Raw genomic sequence first — 24,172 nt, 5'->3', positions numbered from 1 at the left:
CATATACATACAGAGATATATTTATCTATAGTGTAGCTCGTGCTGGGCTGACCACTCCAGAATAGCTGGCCCAGAAACTTGAAAGCTGATGCATTGCAGCAGGTCAGACTTGAGCTTCCAAAGGCCATGCTGCTCTTTCTGAAGTTATTGGCAGCAGTTTTACTGTCTGCAGCTGGAGGTGCTCACACAGCCAGAGATGGATTTCTTGTTTTTACACAGTGCCACTGCTGTAAATTAGATTTCCATTATAAATTAAAATTACAAAAGAAGCCTAGGTTGCTTTGCTGTTACCATAGTGCAGTTTGTGTTGTAGAAATTGGTAAGGCTCTGCTTTATACACAGACGAATGGTGTATGTAACGTATACAAAAGAAGTGTGTGCATGTTGGGGAAAAATGGGTTTATTTGCTTCATTAACAGCAATTTGACAAACAGTGATTCAGCTACAAATCTACTGATTAGAATCAATCAACATCTCAAAGTTTGAGGACTGTCAAAATAATTAAATGGCTCAATAAATCTGAGCCTATACATCCCAAGAAGAATTGCTTTGTATTTAGAGACATTTAAAGATATTTACCATATCGACATTCCATGAACTTTGAGGATACATCTTGTAAATTATTTTCACTGCTTCATTGACTTTTAATCTTGTCAATGCTTACAGCTCTACTGCAATTTAGAAGAAAAGTACTTCCAGATTTATTTAGCTTGGTGTATTTATTATACTGCAGTCCTCTCTATTCAGTATTGTTTTTATCTGCCTCTCTTGCTATATTTACATTGGAAGTTTGGAACTTTAAAAGGTTGTTGGTGAGAGACAGGTTCAGGTATAGCTGATAAAAGACTTTCTGGGTGGCAGAATATTGTGTATGATGGGAAATTCATGATTGTCCTTTAATATAGTTGGATATTGCAGCCTGCACAGTGCAATGTGTATGGGGTGATTAAACGTCACTTTAGAAACAACGACAAGATGAACCTATTTAAGATACCAAGATCTCCATGACTTTGAAATCACCATGAAATCTCATGTTCTGGTCTTCATTGGGCCATGGCCTGTTGTCCTCATTGACTCAGCCTCTCTGTCTCAGTCTACCCATCTGTAAAACCAGCAACATAATTATCCTTCGAGGTAATTGATAGTTAATGGGGAATGTGTTAACGACTGTAAAGCATTTGACAAAAAAGCATTCCAAGGGCTGTCATTAGTGTCTGTTGTGAGCAGCTATCAGCAGTTTTGAATATCTGAGGGGACCACGATGTGACCAATTCCAAACACTGGCCACGTCTGAATTAGGCTTTTGGTTCAGGCTCAACTCTAAACAAAACAATGATCTAAAAGGAGACAGATGGTCTCTTCCAGCTCTTTATTACACTTTTATTTTCCTTTTCACAATCACTAAAGGGCAGATTTTCAGCTGAGAGGACAGCTCAGTAATTCTGTTGGGTTTCCAGAATTCCCCTTTTTTTAGTTTTTATTTTAAATGATGTGCATCTTTAAATTTAATAATGGTAGTTCACTTTGAGTTATAAGCTGCCACTTTCAGAGCACAAAATAAGGCATACCGTCTAGCAGTGCACAGGTGAAATCGATCTGCTTCAAGCTGCCCAAAGATTGTCTGATGATCCCAACCAAATATCAATGAGTTTACAAGATCATTTGAAAGATGGATGGCATTCACAAACTGATGTGGTTTTAGGTGCTAGTAAAGAAGACTGGGGCTTTTAAAATGTTCTGTTTTCACTCTAATTGCTTTATAATTCCTACAGTATTAGTAATTTCAAGATACTTTATTTAGTAATACTTTATATACATCAAATAAAAATGAATGTGAAAATCCTATATAAGATCACAGTGCAGCCAGAACTTTTTAAATTCAGATGGATTTAAAGATTTTAAACCGTAAGGATTGCATCCTCCTTTCCTTGTACTGTGACCCGCTGGACTGTGCCTCTGATAATAGAAACTGCGCTGTAACACACATCCCACCCTATTTTACATTTTACATTTGTAGGCATGCCCATGGTTTCATGGTTTCACGGGGCTGTTAATGTATTATGAGACTGGGGGGTAGACCCCAAACGTGCTGCCAGAAAGCTCAGAATGCTAATAAAAGACTTCTGACTTTCTTTGAAGTATTTATCACCAGTGTTGAGTATATGGAAAAAGCAGGTATGTATCTTCAGACAGGCCACAGGAAAGAGGCTTTGGAACTTCAGATACTGAATCTTTAATTTCATTTTTTTTTTCCCCCCTGCCATTTTTCCTTTCATCATTTTCCTCGATTTCTGAAAGAAAATCCTATGAGAATGAAACATACATTCATTAGAATCTGGAATAATAAGGGTGTTTCTCCCCCGCCTGCTAATTAATGACCCCAGGGAATAGCTCTACCAGTTAGGAGGAAGCACAGCTCCTCTAGTGTACCTTTTGTGACTTCGAACAGTAGACAGGGAGGCTCTAAGCTACAAATCAAACAGTGAAAATCCTCTTAACTGAACACACCCTTGGGCTTTACACAGAACAGGGCCTTACACTAATCATAAGCAGAACTAGTAGGGATGGGTTTTTTTTTGCTGAAACAGGGTTTTGCTAGGAAAATGCTTACGTGTCAAAACCAAAGTACCTCGTGGAGGGAACTTGATTGCAAAGAAATGTTGCTGAAACACGAGCAGACATTATCAGAAACCTCCCTGATATCCTGCTGGTTTGTCTTGTGATTTAGCCAAGAGTCTGGAGGTGTCTTCAGCACTCTACCTTACCTTACACTAACCGACTGGTTTTCCTGTGCATTTTGTTTGTGGGTACAGCAGACTGTAAAAGGGACAAAGTGGGTACCCAGAGCCCAGGAGCTTTAATGTTCCTACAGGGAGCCTTAAACCACAACTCCTAGGGTTAGGCTGTGACTTGCAGCTTTGGATGTGCATAGAAGTATTCCTGTTTGATACCTCTTTTTTAGCACTAATGCCTACAGCAGGAATGGTCCAGGATGGATTGTAATACTTACAACCACAGCAGCATCACTCTTCCAAGCTTGTCTGTCAGCCTCACTGGAAATACCTCACTATGACCACTGTTCTGAAGGTAAAATAGAACAACATGTGCCAGAATCTAGCTTAACTGGAGCAACCTTGGTGTAGTCATTTGTATTTCAGGTAAAACTGGCTCCAAAGATCAGTGCTGCAGCACTCTGTAGAAACAATCCACAACCCTCAAAGCCACCAAGTAATGCCACAATACACAGAACTGGAACCAGAGCTGTCTGTTTGATTCTTTGTCTCTGAAGTATACACGTCCTGCTAAAGGAATGTGTGGTAAAGAAGGCTCTAGGTTTCACCCATGATGGATGGTTCTGCAAATACTTTTTGTATTTTAAATTATGCTTTTATTTGCAGCAAGTTTTTATGATATTTTATTGACCCATCCCTGATTTTTATGTGGACAGCAAGTAATGAACATGAACCTGTCTTCTCTCAGAGCACTTGCTAGTAGCACACTGAATACTTAAGAAGTCTTTTATCCTTTTCTGAATCAGAATTCCTTATTTCAGACAACTGTGCTAATTCTGTCAAATACGAAAAATAGGATAAAGGTTCGTTTCTTGCTTCTTCTGGAGAATCTCAGCAGAACCACAGTTTGAAAGCCATACTCCTTCACTACGAATTTTAATGCAGCAGATGTACTTCATTCATATCTGATGGATTAAAGCAGGAGCAACAAACTTTGTCTACAAAACCTCACCAGCATATTTCAAACTCACATGGTGTCAAGCCAAAAGAAAAAGCAGGAGGTAATGAGAATTGGGTGGCTGAACTCCTGCAGCTATGGAGGCTGTAAGATTGAGTCCTGTATAGGCACAAAAACTGATGGGCCTCTTGGGACCATACCTGCATGCTGTGCTTTGGATGTAGACTTCAAAGTACTGGGCTATTGGAGATACTTTAAAGGATTGATAGCTCCGTTCTTGATCATTTTGTGCTTAGGCTGTCAGAGGAAACAGGAAAGAAATTGCCAAAGGTGAAAGGAGCAAAAATTCACATAACAAATATGCCAAAGTATGCTGTCTGCATCGAATATGCCTTGAAAAATAGAAAAATATCTGTTTTTTAGAAATAGAATAGAAAAGTATCTATTCTTTGTTCATACGAATCACACATTTGAGAGAATGTGACAGCTGTTTCTGATCAGTCCAACACTGAAGGTTAAGCAGATAAAGACTGCGTTGCCAGCTGGTTCTGTCATAAGCAGAATTTCCAGGGACTAGATGGCAGTAGCTTGTTCATATTTTGATAAGAAAGAGTAAATAAAATTTGAGATGATGGAAAGAGATGGACAGTAATGGAATTGGCCTTTCCAGCTAAAATCAGAACTCCCTTTGCTTTTGATAGTGCTTTCAGAGTAATAACTTGTATATGGTGCTTTTCTAATGTGCCGATGGCAAATTGTCAGTTAGAAAATGTTTTCATGTTTCATTAAAAACAACCACCAAAACTGCTGCAAAATGACTGAACAGAATGAATGAACTTCTACTGAGTTTTAAACCAGCCAATCGAGGCAGGTGTATGCAGTGATGTGCACCTAGTTTATACGGAGATAAGAGTGCAGACAGGTAAAGGTGGGATATTAAAAGATAAATGGAAAGAAAATGGACTTCGAGAAACATGGCTTAACCTTGTCAACTGTAATTCTTCACGGTGCTAACACTGATGCTATTGTGCTTGGTGTCGCACACTTGCTATTTTAATGGTAGTTATGCCTGAGAAACTGCTCTAATTGTAATAATTCTAGAAAGACATGCTTATGAAATGATATCAAAACTGTAAGTTTGCTTCCCCTGTTTGTGAAATATCCTAATGCATTACCTATCATGATTTTGTCTAAAGAAAACAAGATTTAGGAGTATTTCCTTCTCAATCTTTACTAAAGTATCAGTTACCTAGAGGGTGAAAATAAAATAGCTCAAATTTGAAGTATTTTGCCTTTCTGGGAGGCAGTGTATGCCTGTGCCCTTCTAATTAAGGAGAGGTCTATAGCAGTGATGGAAGGTCAGGTCCGTATGCTAAATGAAAACTGGACCTGTGACCTCCCTGAAAATGTAATAACAAGGCAGCTACAACTGGCACAATTTAGTTGGCTTTTACTAAGATACTAAAATGTCTCCTAAGAAACTATTAAACAGAAGGTAAGGGACAAAGATCTAACAAAGGAGTACCTGAAGCTACAGAAATAACCTGAAGGTCAGAGAGCTACTGGTGAGGGTTTGCAGCTGCCACTGTGTATTAGGAAACAGACAGGGAGGAGGGAGACACTTGCGCCAGAGCTCCTCCTGGGCTAATTCAGACCTAAGAGTATGTGGTCCCACGTCACAGATCCCAAGTCACAGTAACCAGAGCATCGACACAGGATGTGGAAGGACCTTCCTGCTATGCTGGCTGCCTCCTTTGCCCAATTTGCACGTGGGTATGAGCCAGAAACTCGTGCCTCACAGAAGGGCTGTACCAAGAAGTTCAGACCATTCAAAATCAGGGTCACATATGCTGTCTGAAGCTCTTCTATTTGTACAGAATAACATAAAAATTACTGAAGAAGACTGCTCCAAAGTGAATCCCCATGCTCTTGGGAGGGCCGTGCTTGCTCTCAGGGCTAGCTGGATCTGACTCCACTTAGGCATTAAACAAGTAATTAAGCATGCAAGTGCCTGAGGAACTTCACTGTGTGTGCTGGTGGTGGATCAGTATCTTGAAGGTGCTGTATCTCATCTGCTATTAACTCTGGATGCTCCTTTTTACGGTCTGATTGCCAGCATTCATCCTCCAGCACACAGGCAGTGTACCAGAGCCCAGAGAGACTGGGCTGAGAGGGTATTGTGCTTTTTTGCAGTCTGATGTCCCTGGTTAGGATATAAATAACAAATCACACTATTTAGCCTCAGACAAAAGTCCATTTCCTCCATGAGAGTTTTGTCCAGGGTGATGTTTACAGTAATTGCTCATTATTGTTTTGGTACATTGCAAAATAATGAATATTCGCATATGCTTGCTTTTTATTTCCTTTTGTGATTGTCCCTTTGCAAGAGCTTTTGTATAAATAGTGAGCCTGATTCCCCCTTCATCTGCAATGGTGCTTTGAATAGATTTGGGAACAAAGTTAAAATTTACAAGAAGCATAATGGAGAAATCATTACCAAGTAACACAAACTGCATTTCAGAATGAGCACAGGATTCTGGCCGCAGAGGTAAATTACTCTTTAATTAAAGAAGAATCATCCTGTAGGCAAGTCAAGTCACCCCAAGCAAATGATAATAATATGGAACGAGGCAAACTGAATACTTCACAAGTGACACTGGAGGTTTAGTGCTGAATGTTTCAGTGTCCCAGTGGTTTAACAGAGCAAATCCTACAGCTGCTACTCTAAGCAGAAAAATTCCACCTTATTGCTTTATGATGCTGGATTTTAAAATGGAGGCACCGAAGGGATTTAGATTATAGTCGGTGACAGACTGTGCTCTCAGTACACTGACACTCTTCCACTTCTCCCTCCCCCCCCAAAGAGAACAGTTGGTAACTGAAAAGTAAACATGTGCAAAAATATACTTATTACTGAAGGGATCTGTTTCACTCGGTATCTAAGAAATTCAGTATTTATCCTTCCTTGCCGCAGCTATTTTGCTGTGTCACATGCTACATTAACACAAGCTGACATTGGCATGGAGCTTGCCATTTGGTTGGGCAGCTCCTACAGTTCTGCTAATGGATGGACAGTTCAGAAGATTCAGGAAAGTAGTTTACCAAGAAGGAAAGTTTTCTGGCAAGGAGCACCCACATATGTGTAGATAATGAAAAAGAAGGTAAAAAAACCCCAAGCCCCCTAAAAATCTGCCTGTACAATTTCTTAAATTTCAATCTATAGCACCAAATATCTATGGAGCTTGTATCAGAGTCTCCAGAAGGCAACAAGCAGAAGCAAAATATGCTGAGCTCGTTGTTCCTGTGCAGAATCCAGGAAGGGTAATGTGCTTCAGTAAAGCATTGAGAAATCTAGGGAATTTGGATGCTTTCAGACTTAGGTGATAAATAAGCAAACATGTGCTTATCATTTGTGATTCCTGCTGTAACTCACTTGAAAGTACAAGTCCAGTTGCTTGTCAGTGGCAGTAATGAAGGAGAACTTCAATGCTATGTAGCAGCTGGTACCATAACTCCAACAGCTTTTCATTCACACCCTTAAACATTATATGCAAGATTTTAATTCTTTATAGGACTCAGTTAATAATCTACAGAAACTGGGTAATTTCTACATTGTATGTTGTCTGAAATGTTAATGCATTCAGTTGTTCCAGGAAGACTTAATGTTTTTTGTTTCAGGCAATTTTACCACATCTAAATAATCAGAAGGATTTTATAGTAAAGAATTCTGTAAAGGTCCTTCAGTTATTTGATGTGACAGGAAGCATTTTTTTTCACGTGCAATGACTTTACAAATACGTCAGTAACCTGATACAATGAGGAAGTGCAAGCCTGAAACAAAGAGCAAAATCCTGCTCTTGGGTACCTGAAATTGTCTCAAATTTTAGAAGTGGTTCAACACTTGTTCTAAAGCATCACTCAAACTCCAGATGGTATCTAATGATCGCTTGAGATTATAAAATCAAATGACTGTTCCTTTCAATTATATGTTATTGTTAGTCTTTCTGGTAAAAGAAGTAAAGCCATAATTCTCCTCCCCACATATCTTAGTTGGAATTCTCCAAAGAGCCATAGCTGTATGGCTAGGTCCAATCCTGATTCCCTTTTGGTGCATTTACTAAACTTCTAAGGTTTATATATTGAGAGAAACGTCCTATTACAATTTGCTTTAAATAAAACCATTAATTTTTTCCTGTTTCATCTGTGCATAAAAATGCACACTCGCACCTCTAGTATGAACTGTAAATTCTTCCCCTTGCAGAAGAAAACAAGTCAAACCCCTCATTTGTATTTCCATTGCTAATCAAGCTTTAGAAAGGTGGAAAAAATAACATGGATGGTATTTATGATAAGAGAAGCTGATTATACATGAAGTAAAATTCTTTATTGCTGATATAAAGTCTGGACATTATACAACTTGATTTGTGTAATTAAGGTTTTTTCCTAAGGGAAAGATAAAACAGGCTATTCCTAGAATCTAATTTTCCTTTAAAAATGGCTGTATGACTACAAGAGCACTAAAAGTAAAACTGCAACTGCACGAATACCCTGGTGCTGCCTTGCAATGCAGCCATTCCCATAAAAATGTTTTTTAGTTGCTGTGTATTTTTTCTATTTATGTATTTATGATCAGTGATTTATAGCTGCTGCACCTTCACTTGAATCTATAACTTCTCCTGGCTATCGAGTTTTGGGATTTCTTATTTAACAAGCGTATATTACCCGTGACTTGGAGATGACTGCCTAGCTGAAAAAAATACAGGCAGGAACATAAGTTAAAAGTCAACTATTTCCACTTCAAATGTGTTAAAGATGAAACTGCTTTTGAAGGTCACTAAGGATTAAGATGCATTTTTAGCACGTAGCCTGTATAGGAAGTTTACAGCGTTTTGATATAAAATACAGCACACAAATTTCTGTTCCATATTCCTGGAAAGTTAATCTTTCTCGTGGTTTCCAATACAGCAGTCCAAAAGGAGAGGCTTCCTTGATAAGAAGCATGGATTGAATTTTAAATATTGCCCATTTGCTCCTTACAAAATATCCAGATGTCAGCACGTTATTCTGACTGGCACTTTAAAATTGTTATTGCTGCCATGTAGCCATGGATGTTAAGACGGTTCAGTTACTGCCTGCCTTTCCCACCTTCAGCTGTGGGTTTCAAGGAATCACTCTGTCATCTCCTCTCTCCACAATTCTGTCCATAATTCATCTAAGTGCATATAATGCTGAAAATCTGCCACAAAAACCCCAACCCAAAACCCTACAAAAAGCTGATGGAACATGAAACAAGGTAAACGGAATTGGGTACATCAATTAGTTTGCATTTTACCTGCAGACCTGATGTTACCCATCAGCAAAGTAACAGTTAAATGTGTCTAACTCAGATGCTTTGAATTGTTTAAGAAATACAAGTACACAAGGGGCAGAACCAAATAATATGAGAAATCTGGGAAATAAACCTTAGCATTCTGATTTTCAGTATTAGATTTTGGAAAATTACTTGCAATATCTCATGAAACCTGAAGATATTTCATATTTTGCAGCTTCTCCCTTTATATATCCCTATGTATCCACTGGGGGATTATTTGTTCAGTCACTACATGCCCCAAACTTTTCTGCCCTTCATTTCCATTATAACGACTCAGGCAGAGGCAGAAGGCTGGTACTGAGCTAACCTGCAGGGTTGCAGCAAAGTGGCTGCACTGCAAGCAAGTTAATTCTTGTGTATTACCTCCTGCAGTGGTTCTGGAACAATCTGATACATGTATGACAGCAAAATACACAGTAAATTAAAGCATTACCTTTTATCTCCCTGTGTCATTTCTACTCTGCTGTTGTCACCTGCTATTTAATTGCTGTTGCAGGTACAGCAAGTGTATTAGCCTGAGCACCTTAATGACTCTTCAGACAACAAAAATTTTGCTTATAATCTTGGTTAATCATATTTTTCTCTGGGAAGTATTTTGGAAACATTTAAACATTTTTTGGTAAGTTTGACATTATAAAGTAACACAGGTTTCCATGTATGCCTCCCTGCAACCTTTGCTGCTGGATTATCTCAGCAGAGCTCTTCCTTGGACCATGCTTTTGCTCTTTCCTATGGACCATGCTTTTAAATCCAAAGAGCTCTACTGCCCAGAGGGAGAGGCAGCCATTTCATTTCCATGTCATTTTAGAGAAGAGACAGAGCAGGCAGCCTGCTACTAAAACATGTCACCCTTAAAAAGTGTCATTTCCTTATCAAATCAACATAGAGTGGAAAGGCATTTCCCCATGGATGATTCAGAGCTCTTAAATTACCAGATGAGAGTCAGGTGTGAATATCCCTCAGTCTGTGCTAATAAACTATTCAATCCTATTTTCTGTTATATTAACCAGCAATAAAACCCCATTAAGCTTAAAATATAAAATTGATTTTGGTTTAGAACAACACCATAAGCATGTGTTGATGAATAAGCGTCTTTCGGACTTCAGCTCTGCTTTCTGTGGATATGGATATAAAATTTTGGGTGAAGCCACCTGTAAACTTGAGGGTGGACAGAGATGCATTCATGCAAGTAATTCACATGTTTGTCTCCCACTGATTTGGAATTACTTGTGTGAATCGTCTCCTTATAATGACAATACCACTACCTCTTCCTGATTTATATTCTGTTCCTATAGCCATTTAATTCATTATCCTATTGACTTTCTCCTCTGAAGCCGAACATTAATCTGAAGGTTATAGAGATTTTACTAAACCACCCATTCATTAGACATGTGTTCCCTCATCTGGTACTTTCCTCAGCATTAATAAGCACTGGAGTACAGCAAACTTATCTTCTGGCTGAAATACTTACAAGTGACCTGCATAATTTCCAACAAAGTCTCCAAAATACAATACAGATGCAACTGAAAGCCCTGCATTGCAAACTTCCTTTGGCAAGTTGTTGCAGGACTGCAGCATTACAATGAATAGCATGGGCTGGCTATCAGCTACCTCTCCTTTGGCATTGTAACCACCTGTAGGAATGTGCTTATGAAAGAAGCAGGAGGTTCCTGTCTCCTGCTCAGTGGCAGAGCTAGCTGCTGTAACGCTCCTTTCCTGAGGAAGAGGAAGGACTATGTGCTAGCAGAATTGGATGGAAAGCCATGTTAGCCTCACAAATCCTTGTATCTTTAGAGAAAAAACCAAGAAAACCATACCTGGAAGAGAAATGTGAAGATTTAGTATGTGTAGGGAACTGTGCAGAGAAAACAGGGGCTTTTGTGCTGAACTGACCCGCAGGTTAGAAAAGCAGGTTGGAGTCCTGAGTAAAACATCACCTGGGAGTGGAGCTGAAGGTTGTCTTGTTGCTGGCATGCTAATTTGCCATGATGTGTTCTGTTTTGCCAGCATAACTGACGTCATAGTATATGCACAGTGCTTCATTCCAGTAAAAGTGGGGTTGGTTTGTTTTGGTTTTTTGTACTAATAATACCAGCATTAGGACCTGGGGGGAAGCTATGTGGAACCACACAGGCCAGTCAGAGGTGTACAGCAGGTCTCAGTGACACAGCCGCTGCTTCTGATTTATTCAGACTAACTCTGCAGCAGGCTGGATTAAATTATTCCAGCTGGCTAAATGCTTCTCATAGGCTGTCTATGTGACAGGCCTGCTCCTAAAAATATCCCAAGCTGGATTTGCAACACTGATCTCTTTGATCAGTAATCCTTTACTATCACTAGAAGTTCCCCACTCACATAGAACATGCCTGCAGTCAAAGAAATTGCAGTAGTGTAAGGATGGTGTTTCAGACTTTCCAGCTTCCCCCTTGATTTTCACTTTCTTGCACTTTATTAGGCTTTCTTAGTGGCTTTGACTAAATCTCAGTTCCAAAATGTGTGGTACAGCTTGCAGTATGTACTCATTTAGACATTCTCCTGGTTTCCATTTTACTTGTTATGCAGCAGATGAAACGGATGTGTGTTTATAATCTCTGTTTCCAAAGGTTGAATCGGTGGGCAGAGAAGAAGAAATCTATTGTTTTCGTGTATTGTGGACCATGGTCTCTTGTTTCAAAGCCTTCAGTCACTGAGTTAGTGAAAAGTAACCCCAAATAATTAAGCTCCTTGACTTCCTGCCTTTGCCCTGATAAGGCTGCAGCGGTGCACAGCCATAAAGTGGCTGCAGGTCTCCTGCAGCACATTTCTCATTTTTTTTTCTGCTTAGGAAGAGAAAACGGTACAGATTTTTATGGCTTTGCCACGTGGTAAAGTTAAAGGGTCCCATTTTCATCAGGAACCTTTTGGAGGTTGTTAGCCTTTTCTTTTAACAAGGTAGACTGTCTGAACAGCAGAACTCTGGTAATTTCCACTGTATTTTGTAGTGCTGCTGTCTGAAAGGAAAGAGGGTCTCTCATTAAATGTACGAACTCTGAAGCATTTAAAGCTGTTTTCCATAGAGACATTCGGCAGCAGACACGTATGACTGGTCTTAGCTGGGGACTTTGCTTGAGCAGAGATTTTCTTTTAATCATTATAATACAGTAGGAGGCTTATAAACAGAGGAGGGAATTAAACACTCAAGTATGTATCAGAGGGACAAGGGAATGCCCAATTTATTTATTTAAGCATTCCAAAGCCTGCCTTTCTCTACATGTTAGCAGTGCCAAACATACTGGTGATAATCTGATACACACTTTTAAAGCCCTTACACTGAAACTGTCCAAGCATTAGTTCAGTTATTCTGCCTACCAAAGTGATAATTAGGGGCTGAAAGGTAACCAGATTATAGTGGAGATCTCTCTTGACAGTCTTTAACACCTAGTTAAAAGTTAAAGCCTGGCAATTAGAAGCCCTCTCAGTATCATTCAGACCACAGTATGTGTTGAAACGATTTACTGTTTCTAGATTGTTTTTCACACAATGGTTCCACTCCAGGGCACTCTCTGGTGCTCTGAGTGCCTGCCCTTGCACAGAGCATCTTCACTAGGGAAAAGAAGTCTCTAAGAGCAAACTTTTTGCTTGGTATGGCTGTTAGGTGGGATTTCCAGATGTGCAAAGAACATTGCAGCTGATTCAAAATACACTGAGGCTGCTTAAAAGCTTTTGCCTTATGTGTGCTTGGATTTAATTTTGGTCTGTTTGAGCCAATCTAATAGTCCGCCAGTGTTGTTAGGGACAGGTACTGCTCTCTCCCCTGCCCTCTCCCCAGGTTCTCCTTCTCTCTCTGCAGTGTGCTGATTTTAACATGTATTGGGGAGCTTGGTGAAAATGCGAGGACAAAAGTGGAGGGAAGGAGGAGTAAGAATAATCTGATTGTGACCTACTGGAGCAGATCACAATTCTTGGTGAACTTCATCCCTGAGAACTGTTTCCACAGCAAAACAGTGAAACAGTGAAACCCATAGTGGGTTTGGGCAACACCAAGAGAAGCAGTAACAAGGCAGTGTCAGGGGAGTTAGTGTGCCATTAGCAGTCAGACAATGTAATCCTGCAATGATTTTTTTCTCTGGTTGCCTATACTTGCTAAAACCCAAGGCAGCAAATACTCATTGCTATTCCTACTTGCACTAACTAAATTAAACTAATGCACTTACGCAGTTATTTTTCTTTATCCCATCTCCTTTGACAGCATTATCCAATGCAGGCCTGAACAGTAATTAGCAGCAACAGTCTTGAAAGCATACGTGACATCACAAAGACATGTATTCTATCATAAAGTCAGTGAGCTTGTTATAGTTTTCTTACTATAGTAGCTGGAACTTGCAGACATTACATCTTCCACTGCTGAGAGCTTATTGAAAATTGCCTATTTATACAGACAACACTTGTATGGGCGGGTGAATCAAGAATACACCAGCTGCAGTCCTCCTATTCAGCAGCCTCTATTCAGCATAACTAATTTGAATCTGTGCTTGTATTCTGGAAATCACATGTGTTTTATAAGTAAGACGTAACTGTGCAGATGCAGGTTCAAATTAGTAATTAGTACTTGACCTTATCGGAACTTACCTGTCCAGCTGCCCAAAACAGCTGTCTGAAACTTTGGAAAACACATCCTCAAAGGACGGAATCCATCTTGCCACCTGAAAGGCACGCATCAGTCTAAGCTGTTTGTCTCTGCTCTGCTGTCAAGGGAGATGCATCTCCATAGAGTGACTTGTCCTGTGCTAAGAGATGCATCTTTGGCTGTCAGGAATGCTCATCTTCTGAAGTTGCTAACCTCCTCCTGTTCACTGCAGGAGGAATTCGGGTAACTTGATGAACCCTGCATATACTGCAGATCCAGCTGTGCATGACCGACTGACTGACAGTGGTTCCACTTAGCTGGGTTTTCTGCTTTTATTAAGAAAAACCTGAGGTCTCTGTTAGCAAATACCAAATATTAATAGTACTTCAAAACTCCTTCTGTCAAAACCAGAAGAACCTAGTTGAGTATTAACATGAAATATCACAAACCAGTGCTTTACATTTGTACCTTTTGTTACAGTCTATGACTGACGAATCTATCACTTAAGAACTCTTTCAAAAAGATCTGAGATGATGCTGTTCCATCATACCAAATGCAATGGTATATTTCAAACAAATTTTTGCTTTCTTGGTCAGTCAACCTTTGTTTGAATACTGCTCATCTGTAAATCTGAATAGGAAAGCAAAGAACTTATTTACTACAGCATCCTTAAGTTTCAGCTCTTACAGAGTTATACATTGTATGTTCACTTATAGAGTTCAACAAAGGCAAAAGAAGCCAGTTGTGTAAGATGAGTAATGTCATGGAAAAGCTGCCATTATTATATATACGTATATTATATAGCTACGTAACTTAGAAAACAAAACAAATGATTACCATCACTTGACAACTCTGCAGTCCATTTCCTACTTTTAAATAACTGCTGTTGCACAGTGCCAAAGAAAATGCCATGCATTAACTGACTCACCATGGGAGTCTGTGATAGATAGTACAGATGGTAATTTGATTATTCATCTCCAAGAAAAGAAGTGATTTATTATGAAAAAGTATACATTTTCGTCTTCTGAAAGAACGGTAACAGGGATACCTATGGTGTCTTTCAAAATAATCCCCACAGTAATATACAGTTATTCTGAAGCATCATTTGATCTGTTAAGATTTGTGGAGTAGGGTTGCATGCTAGGTAGTTCACAGGTATGGCACATGCTGAACAAGGATGGGTACTACAAACCTCATGCGTCTCTTCTATGGAAAAATGCTCCTACATGATAAGAACGGAAAAGGTCTGCTTAGTCTACCAGAAAGTCTGCAAACTTACATCTTGAAAAAATAATCCATAAATGAGACTAAAATATATCCAGCGAGAGTAATGGGCCATCCTGCACTAGCTATCAGGATGATGAAATGATTGTCTTTCTTGGGACAACTGCAGACCTGTATTTAAAACACAAAGCAAGTACCAGTTCTACCAGGGCTTAATCTGTAGAGTTATCTTTATTTCTTGAGCATACCAACAGACTTCTGTGGAACCATCTCTAAAATTAAGTATCATCTTATTTTTACATGAATCAAAAGCAGAATGATGATCATTGTAAAGTGTATCACACCAGTGAGCAGCAAAAATAGCACTTTTATAAGAATTTGAAGCACTATCACTATTAACTTTGTCGTTAACCTTTTGCACTTACAGCAGATATAAAGGACCCACCAAAAGATACTTGATCACTTTGTAAGTAGCATGTATGAGAATATAGGGTAGCTATGCAGACAATAAATACAACAGTTTCATTTTAGATGTGAGTCACACAGTTTGCAGTGAAAGAGCAAAAACAAAAAAGAAAGTAATTCCCTGATTTTCAGAATGGAAAAAGGGAAACAACTTTTTATGAATACAAATTAGTTTGCAAATACCTTCAGGCAGAAATGGAAAGTGAGTAATTCATTTGTAACTCCAAGTAGGTTGACATACCTCCCCAGAGAAAGCCTGCCCATTGAGGAGGTGCTCTGATCCCTGGCTGTCTTCACTTCCAAAGTGTAACCGGATTTCCTCTAAGCGGTGGCTGTATGTCATCGGTCCTCCAGAGATGTTGACCAGATGCTCTTTGTCTAATCGTAGAGATACGTGTCTCCCTGTGTTATACATCGTCCCACTGACCTAAACAAAAGCATTTAAAAGAATTTGTAAATCCTAGGAACTAATTCTATGTGCTTCCAGATTTTGCTCTTTACACCCCTTCATTCAAATGTAGCGACACATCTTGTTGTTGTGAGATGAAATACACAACCTGAGGTTATACTTCAACTTCTCTGCTTTGAGTCTGACACTGTATATTCAAATATTTAGCTAAATCTGTATGTACATATTTTAGCCAGGGGCACATGGCTACTGCAGTGAATAGGATTATTACACTTCTAAATAAGTAGGCTTTTAGAGTATTTTTTTATGCAAGGTCTGAATAATGGCTTCATTACAGAATTCCTTCACCGAAAATGGGAACATTTCAGCTGACATAAATTATTTAAGTGAGCTTGAGCAAATCTGAAATTTAACTTTTTTTCTTCCTTTTAATATTTATAACATTATCCAAAAGTGAAGGTGCCGCAAAGAGCAGAGCTATAATTAATTATTCATAAATAGGGAGCCCTGCTCCTGCTGGAGCTGCAGGTGAAAACTCTCACTGTCTTCCTCCATAAGTCTCTTTACAGTTGCGAGGTATTTTCGCTATAGCAATGCAGGATTAATTCCAATCTGATCATGTATCCCTAGCTCCTACTACACCTCAAATAGCTGCAATGCTCTTTGAGATTCATCTTATTTTTGAAAAGACTGGGTGTTGTGCTTCATCGGGAAACTGATTTACAGCTGCTGGAATGACAAAGAAAATGATGGTGGAGATTTTTCACATGGAATATAATGCTGTCATAATTTCCACTGTCATAGGAAAAGTTCCTAATGCAAAAGATTCCTTAATTTATGCCACTGGGAAATGAAATATGCCACTTAAAGTAGAATTGTGATTTATTTCAAAACATTCTGCAAGGATACAAATGGTGCACTTGAATAACATTCATTTACGTTCAGAAGAGGACGTGTAGCAATAATATGCTTTGTTGCATTTCAATTTAAAATTAAAGACACGACTATTATGTGTTATATCCTATGCTACATCAGTACTATAGTAATTAACATTGCTGCAGTGCCATTTTATCTGTAATACTAATTACTGAGTTTAAATGACCTGTTTTCTTGCACAGTAGGTTGTAAAAAGTTACATGAAGCAGACTGCGTGATAGAACTAAACGGATGAGATTCAATGACTTTTGTGATTGTTGTGGCTTTTAAACTTTGATGCAGATGTTCTATTTTGGTGTTTATTCCCCATTCAAAATAAGCAGTAATAATTTTCTTATGAAAAGTAATAAACACAAATATTCCTATTCAGTGCACATAAACCACAAGGGTCTCATTTATAAATGCTCCTTAGTTTTTCTGCCTGATTTTGCATGCATAATAATTAAATATCAAGTTGAGTTAAATAGGTGGAAGAAGGTCAGTTTATTGAATTCAGTTTCAGTACACTGAATATGAATGATACAAAATTGCTAATCATAAGTAAAAAATGCAGTTTAAAAACAAATAGGGGAAAATGGTTTAAAGCCTCTTACTCATTCACATTTGGAAGCTCATGCTTCACTGAACACTCAGTTAAATTTAGCAACCATGCAAAATATTCCAAATTCATTTTCTTATTTAAATTGGTACAAATCTCAAATTAGGTTACCATTATTTTCTCTCTCAAGGTAAAAGTGACCCAAATAACTCCTAATATGAATCAAATAACTCTGCAGAGCAGTGAGGGGAAATGAGAAGAGGCAAATTCATGAGCAGGAGTACATTTGTCTTCCTTATTTCCCCCTTCATAAAAATGCAGTGCTTGTAATGAGATTGTCTTGGCTGTTTTGAACCAGAATTTCCCTGCGTAGCTGCAGATGAAGAACACCAGTAATGAACTGAGGTAGCTGACACGCTTCGTTTCTGAGCTGCAGGGAGGGATGAACACTTCAAGTGAGACTATAAAAACCTCCTGCTTGGGCACTCAGACTTGTCACCAGGAAGGACAAAACCCAGGATCTTCAATACAAAAAATGCAAGGCCTTGCCCTTTTATCTGTTCTGGGTTTAAGTGAAACACTAGCTGTGAATGTGTGACCAAGAGAAGAGCAGCCACGTATACCAGTCAAGATTCAGGACATGCCCACGGCCATTTCTGTTCTTGAGAGTGTCAACATATACCAGCATTACCAGCAGCTTTTATTGGGTATGTCTCCTAGGCTCATTTGCTTATTGCAAGAAAAATAGAAGTGTCTTAGGTTTGCTGTCTACTTAGATTAGGCCTGGTTGGATGGTGCTTTAAGCAACATGGTCTAGTAGAAGGTGTCCCTGCCTGTGGCAGGGGCTGGAACTAGATAAACTTTAAGGTCCTTTCCAACTCAAACCATTCTATATCTGAATGAAAGACTTCCTGATGTGCCAAGATTGTGCTTGATTATGGGAATTACCACTATAATGCTATGCAGTTCAGGATATTGTCTGGTTTATACAGAGACCCAGTACCATATCACCTTTAAAAGTATACATTTCAGGTATAACCATTTTCAATTGTTAGGACACGGTATCACGTAAGGGTAGCCACCTTCTGTTTGCGAGCTCCAAGTCCACAAAGGCATTATACTCAGTGGGAAAGTGTCATACAAAAAAACATTGCAAGGAAAAAAAGGTTTGTCTTCCATTGGTTTTGGCAGAAAACAATGTACTGTCTTTTCAATATGTGCAGTTTGAACTGCTGTTGGAGAAAACAAAGGTTCTGATGCAAACCTACTGATACAGGAAGTATCTTCGATATTTTATGGTACTCAGCCTTTAATGTGATGGTGCACTCTCATTTTAGAACATCAAACTGAGTTGGTTTTGTGAAAATTGAGTTGCATGTGGTCTTGTAAAAAGTCACAGGCACAGGAGTTAGTGAGGGGGTAGTGAGGGGGTATTCTGTATTTTGTCCATCCTCCTACAAGATAAACAGTACAGACATTGGGGTGCCTTGTGGGGAAGATGCTGGCTCTGCCTGGCACAGCCACCAATATCTGTTACTCCAGAAAGCACGGTATTTATTTTTTATACCATTCTGTGGACTGGATAAAATGTTATAGGGTAGTTTAAAAGGATAATATAAAAGATCTGTTAAGATCTACAAACCTATTTCTTTAATGTGCCAGACTAATCTTTAGTGCTAACTCCTTCATGTTGATGGCATTTGTGTTGCTTCTTGCTCTGCTATTAGGGAACCCTTTTGTTCTTTGTTTCTGTTTGACTTGAAAGTTATATATAGATGAAAATACAGCAAACAAACTGGGGGAAAAAGAGCACTAAATCTTGTCCTCCTGTTTTTCAAAAGGATCAGTATTCACATTTATCTTATGCACTAGAAATTAGACTGCAGTAAACATGTATTTAAATGTCAGTAAAAGCCAGTCTGAGTAAAACAGCAAAGTCCAACATGGTCAGTCATGCCACAGTTTTAGTTGATCCCATTCACCTCATACATTGAGAAACTTTTCCCAAAAGGTAATTTTACCTGTGGCAAAATCCCTAAGTAGAACAGATCATGTTGATGGCCTTCAACCTTAATTGTGAAATACTTCAACTTTGGTAGACTTTAATTAAATTATTAACATGTTCCTGATGTAGTTATTTTCTGTTTAATCTCATTACTTTTAATTCTTGCTTCACAGAGCTTTGTGCATGTAATTCCCCAGCAGCATTATTCTTTCCCTTTACCTTGATGCAAGGCAGCCACCCAGGCACACACTACTAATATATTCTATGCTACGTTTCTAAGTAAGATCTGAACACTCATGTGGTATCTGTGTATAACTTGGTGGTCCTGTAATCACAAAAAAGTCCCAGTTCTGCTCTTTGAAAGGTGAAACACTAGCAAAGTTAACAAAAAATGCATACCTACTAAACCCGTTCTCTGATGCAGGTTTAGCTTGAAACTCTGCAGACCCTTATGACCATTAGGAAAGGAAAAAACCTCAAATCCAAATCTGATCCCAAACCACTTTTTTTCTAATGAGCTTTTTTAACACCCTGCATTTGTGGAAGCATTTTTGTTGTGTCCTACTTAACTGTGTATCTTGTTCCCTTCATCTTATATTCCACAACTAGTCCCGAACTAAGTATTTTCAGAACTTCCTTTGTGGCCTACATCTTTACATTACAGTCTGTGTTAAAATAGCCTTCAAACCCCTAAGCACTCAAAGTGATGGAAAAAGAAGTCTGTTTCAGGGCAAAGCCATGCTAGAAACAGAAGCAGAGACTACAAGAGGAAAAGAGAAGGAGCTGAGATAAATTCTTTGCCTTTCAGTCCCCTGCTATGTTAGCAGTTCGGTGTCAGCTTTCTTCAAGGGGTAGCGCAGGTTCTTTGTTTCGTAGGGGCCTTTGCAAACAGTGAAATAGTGCATTTTGGATTTATTCAACTAAGAGTGGTCTGAAGATTAGTTCCAAGAACATCAGAATCTGCCACTGGAGCAGCACTGAATGTAAGGAAGCAAGAAAATCAGTTGTGTCTGGCTGCCTGCTGCAGTGTCCTTGGATCTTATCTGCAATATTAGATGTTCTTTTCTTTAGGATAAAAATAAGATATAGCCCAAAGAAGGTCTAGTGCTGGTAGGGAAGCAAATCAACAAGGACTGAAGAGTACTTTCAAGGTGCCATAGTGCCCCAGTTTTGTGTCCTGCAATAACCAGATTTCGATCACCTGCCACTTAGCTTCCATGTTTTCCTCCTGGAGTCCTGTATTCCAGCAGAACAGGAACACAGTGCTGCAGGCGCAAGGAGTAGGCACTTCCTCCCTGTCAGCAGCACCTGAACTCCTACTACCACATACTTTGTCATCACCTTTGGTTCCTGCTGTTCCGTATCCATGTGGCAATAGCAGTGGGTAGCGTTGGTCAAGTTTCTATCACTTAATGTTTTCTTGGTGGTGGTTCATAGGATCTTAAGCAGACCATATTCTGTGATATAAAATATCATCCTCTTTGGTTTAAATGGATCATACTGTAGTAAGTACCTTGTATCTCTCCTGTGCAAAGCAGAGACTGCTTCAGGGAGTGAAAACCAAGTCTGCACAGACTTCAGGGCAAGTCTGCAATTTGAAATCTGACTTCAGGGACTGTGACAAAGCACTGCACCAAACTAGAATTTCAAATGTAACCTTACTAAGGCTTGACTCTCTGCAGCAGAATTACATTCCCCTATTTCAAAGCAGCGGCTATACAAGAACATTCATTTTCCTAATATTGTGCTTATGACAGCCAGCTAGTTTTACAAGTAGTTTTATGCTGCTGCCTTAATTTTCTAGCTCTTGTTAGAGGGGACCCAAGCTGGAAACTAACATTATTTTACAGAGTTATTCTTGTAAGTTATTTAATAGTTGTTTAAAACAGGCATTTTGGGCTTTTAAAGTCTTGTTTTGAAGAAGAGATTGATATAATCAAATAGGAGGCAGTTGTTCTATAGATTTTCCAGACTTCTGAGAGCTCTATCCTTATCCTAAAGTAGCCTGTCTGTGTGTACATACATAGATAAGAATTTTTAAATGGTTTTTAAGTCATTGTTTTCTACAGAGCATTCAGTTCTATTTAAGTGCTTTTGATGAGTATTTGTACATTTGAATAGTTATGTTTCATAATACTTTTCCCCTGCTTTTATCTTTATGCTTAATTTTTTAGCCTTATGCTTAATCACTGTATGCAACAGCATGTAAAGAACTGGTGGAAGCGCTGCTGGCACACCTTTATTCTCTGAATCATGTCTGCAATGCACAGCATGCTTCTTGACCTTGTAAATCACGGTCATCCATAGATTAGCCTGTAAATGTCTCGGGGCCTTTAATGTGTAAGTGTTTCGTTCTTTATTTTTGAAGGCAATTGCAGCTGTACTCCTGCAAGCTTTTCTTACTGCCAGCAGAGAGCACTGTTGACCCATCCCGTGTGGCTAGTACCTATAGACCACGAGGACTTCCATAGCCAGGCAGAAAGTCAATCATTTTCTGTGTGACGCAAGTGTAACCCATGGCTTTAGGTTCACAAGTGGCGGTTTCAGCTGTGGGACAGAACTGTGGGGTCTGCTGCATCACTCAAGCAGGTTTCTAGCCTACAACTGAGCATATGAGGGATGCAGGCTCAGCAGGTTGCTCGAAGGCCATCAGATAAGGAAAATGCCAAAGTGCCTTTTCTGGCAAGAATCCAATAGATCTTATATTGTGTTTCTAAGACAAAAAAAGTGGAGGGGAGGAAAATAAAGATAAGGAAATACCAGAGGTCTGATACAGTGCCACTCACTGGGAGGGAGCTGCAATATAGTTGCTGGGCTTTGAAGAACAACAGGCACTGTCATCAATATTTGATTATAAAAGGTCTGTGTGAAGAATGTAAAATGTAAGAGAAGTGTAAAGATTAACATCATCTTTTCATCTTCTCAGCTGAAAAGTTTTAAGAAGGAAATGATGTTAATGAGTCCAATTAACCCATTTACGTGCCTGATGTAATGTGTCATGTACCAGCATATGGCATGATGTGGGGTTTTTTCTTCTTAAAGCACCACTTTCAGTTAAGAATCTTCCCCACTCACTACTCTGCAGCTTTGCCTGTTTACTTCCTTTAGTCACTGACCTGTAAAAACACTTGGAGCAAAGCTCATAAATGAGATATTCAGGTTTCCTGGCTAATGAGCCCAACGTGTCGATTTTCAGTGATCAAAATAATGTGTTTCAAAATGTATATGCTGTTCTGTGCCAAAAATACACTTTTAATAGAGGGCCTAAAAGGTTGTGCTTAGTCTGAGATAATTGTATGTCATAGGATGTGAATGAATGAAACTGCTCCTAGGACTGGTAATGCCCACTCAAACTGCTTTATTGTGATCCCACTACTCCAGGAATGCCGTGAGTTTTGGCTGCTAGTAACTAGGAAGCCTAATCTAGATGCAGCCGAATTGACTGTGTCTGGCATTAATAACTGCTGTGTGTGTTAATGCTAGCTTCAGAGTGAAATCATGCTCTCCTTAATCTAGAACATTGCAACTACATTTAGTAGTTGGAATGCATCTAGTAAGAGTACATTTACTAATAGTACATATTGTAGTAGGTGAATTTAATCCTGGAGCTTTCATTGAATTTTTATAGAGACAGACAAGCAGAAAAACTGGCTTCTGGACTGGTCAAGGGATCTGCTTCCATCAGTGCTGGCTGAAGGCCTGAGGGACCAGTAAGGATTTTTAAGATGGGGACATACCTTGATGCTGAGAGCTTCCTGCAGGGGGGGGAACCATTATGCACCATTTGGGGTGAAAAAAAAGAATGAAGAATGTTTTGCTGTAGGAAAGCAGAGTAGATCTCAATGTTCACCTCTTCTGCCTCACAGTATCTTAAAACCTACAGCCTGCGTATTTGCAGGCAAACTGAAGTGCAGAAGAGGAACTTGTGAGAACCAGTTAGGTTGCAATGTGACCTCAAGGGACTTCATGTACAGCAAGAACCATGCAGTGTGCAGTTAACCAGCACATAAGGCAGCAACAGTCGCAGGTATCTCCAGCTAGGTAAAATGGTGAAGGGATGATGTGAGGTTCCAAGTATGTAGAATGGGACATGGTCTCCATGCTGAGACCACTGTCAGCTGGTTTCTTTTAATAAATACTATTACTTCTTCAAGCTCAGACATGGCTCAGTGAAGACCAAGGTTTTCACTGTGGTAGGTTCTGGAGTGACTTTGGTTTATTAGCAGAGAACTCAAGCTCCTTGTGAAGTGTCATGTGCCGGTGCCATGCTCTAGTGTTTAAAAAGGATGTTCCTGTGGGATTGCAGAACTAGGCTTAACAATTCAGAGTCCTGTGTGTCTGTAGCCACCTTTTTAGCACTGATGACAAGTCTCATCCTGGGCTGTGACACAGTTATTAGCGTTACATGAAAGAGGGAAAAATTATATTTGCGTGCTTGTTTTAGTTGATTAACCTGAGTTTAGAATTAGGCTAAGTCAGTAAGTAATTGTGAGAATAACTGGGGCTTGGAGAACTCATTACCCTAATTCAGTCTAGCAGTCTGTAACGAGATTTTAGCTTGAAGAATCTGCATTAGAAACTGTGCTAAGGATAGTTCTTGTCTCGGGTAAGGGGATGTCAGAAGAGCTGCCTATTTAAAATCAGAAGGCTTACATAAATTTTCAGAAGGCTCTAAATGGTACAGAAGGCTACAAACTTGTGAGCAAACCAGACAAAGGAAAAATGACTCTTTCCATTTTTGATACAGGTTTGAAATGTAAAATGGAATATGTTAAAATCCTGAGGGTATAATTGAGTCCTTTTACAGTGAGTGATACCGAGGTGCACTGACCTTTGGTAGCTGCCTGGATTTCAGAGTTGAAATGCCAGAGGATTGCCAGTGGAGTCCAGATCAGACGGAATTTGTAGGATGTATATTGAAACTAGTG

General features: G+C 39.3%; 1 protein-coding gene and 1 long non-coding RNA gene across 2 annotated transcripts in view; one reads left to right on the top strand and one right to left on the bottom strand.

Moving 5' to 3' along the window:
- CA10 (carbonic anhydrase 10) overlaps positions 1-24,172 on the bottom strand; it is a 189,145-nt gene that overhangs the window by 27,857 nt on the left and 137,116 nt on the right. The window contains exon 4 of the mRNA XM_061376890.1: positions 15,598-15,783. Coding sequence (XP_061232874.1) covers positions 15,598-15,783 — 186 coding nt within the window. The remainder of the gene's footprint in view (positions 1-15,597; positions 15,784-24,172) is intronic.
- The window catches only part of LOC133224936 (uncharacterized), a 179,093-nt gene that overhangs the window by 97,768 nt on the left and 57,153 nt on the right, over positions 1-24,172 (top strand). The window lies entirely within an intron of this gene.

The sequence above is a fragment of the Neopsephotus bourkii genome, unplaced genomic scaffold (genome assembly GCF_033783945.1).
Source record: "Neopsephotus bourkii isolate Nb327-2 ecotype Australia unplaced genomic scaffold, CSIRO-AGI_Nbou_v1 NB_1749, whole genome shotgun sequence".
In the NCBI taxonomy this organism is placed as follows: domain Eukaryota; kingdom Metazoa; phylum Chordata; class Aves; order Psittaciformes; family Psittacidae; genus Neopsephotus; species Neopsephotus bourkii.
Note: the sequence above shows the minus strand (reverse complement) of the source record. Positions and strands in the feature narration are given on the sequence as shown.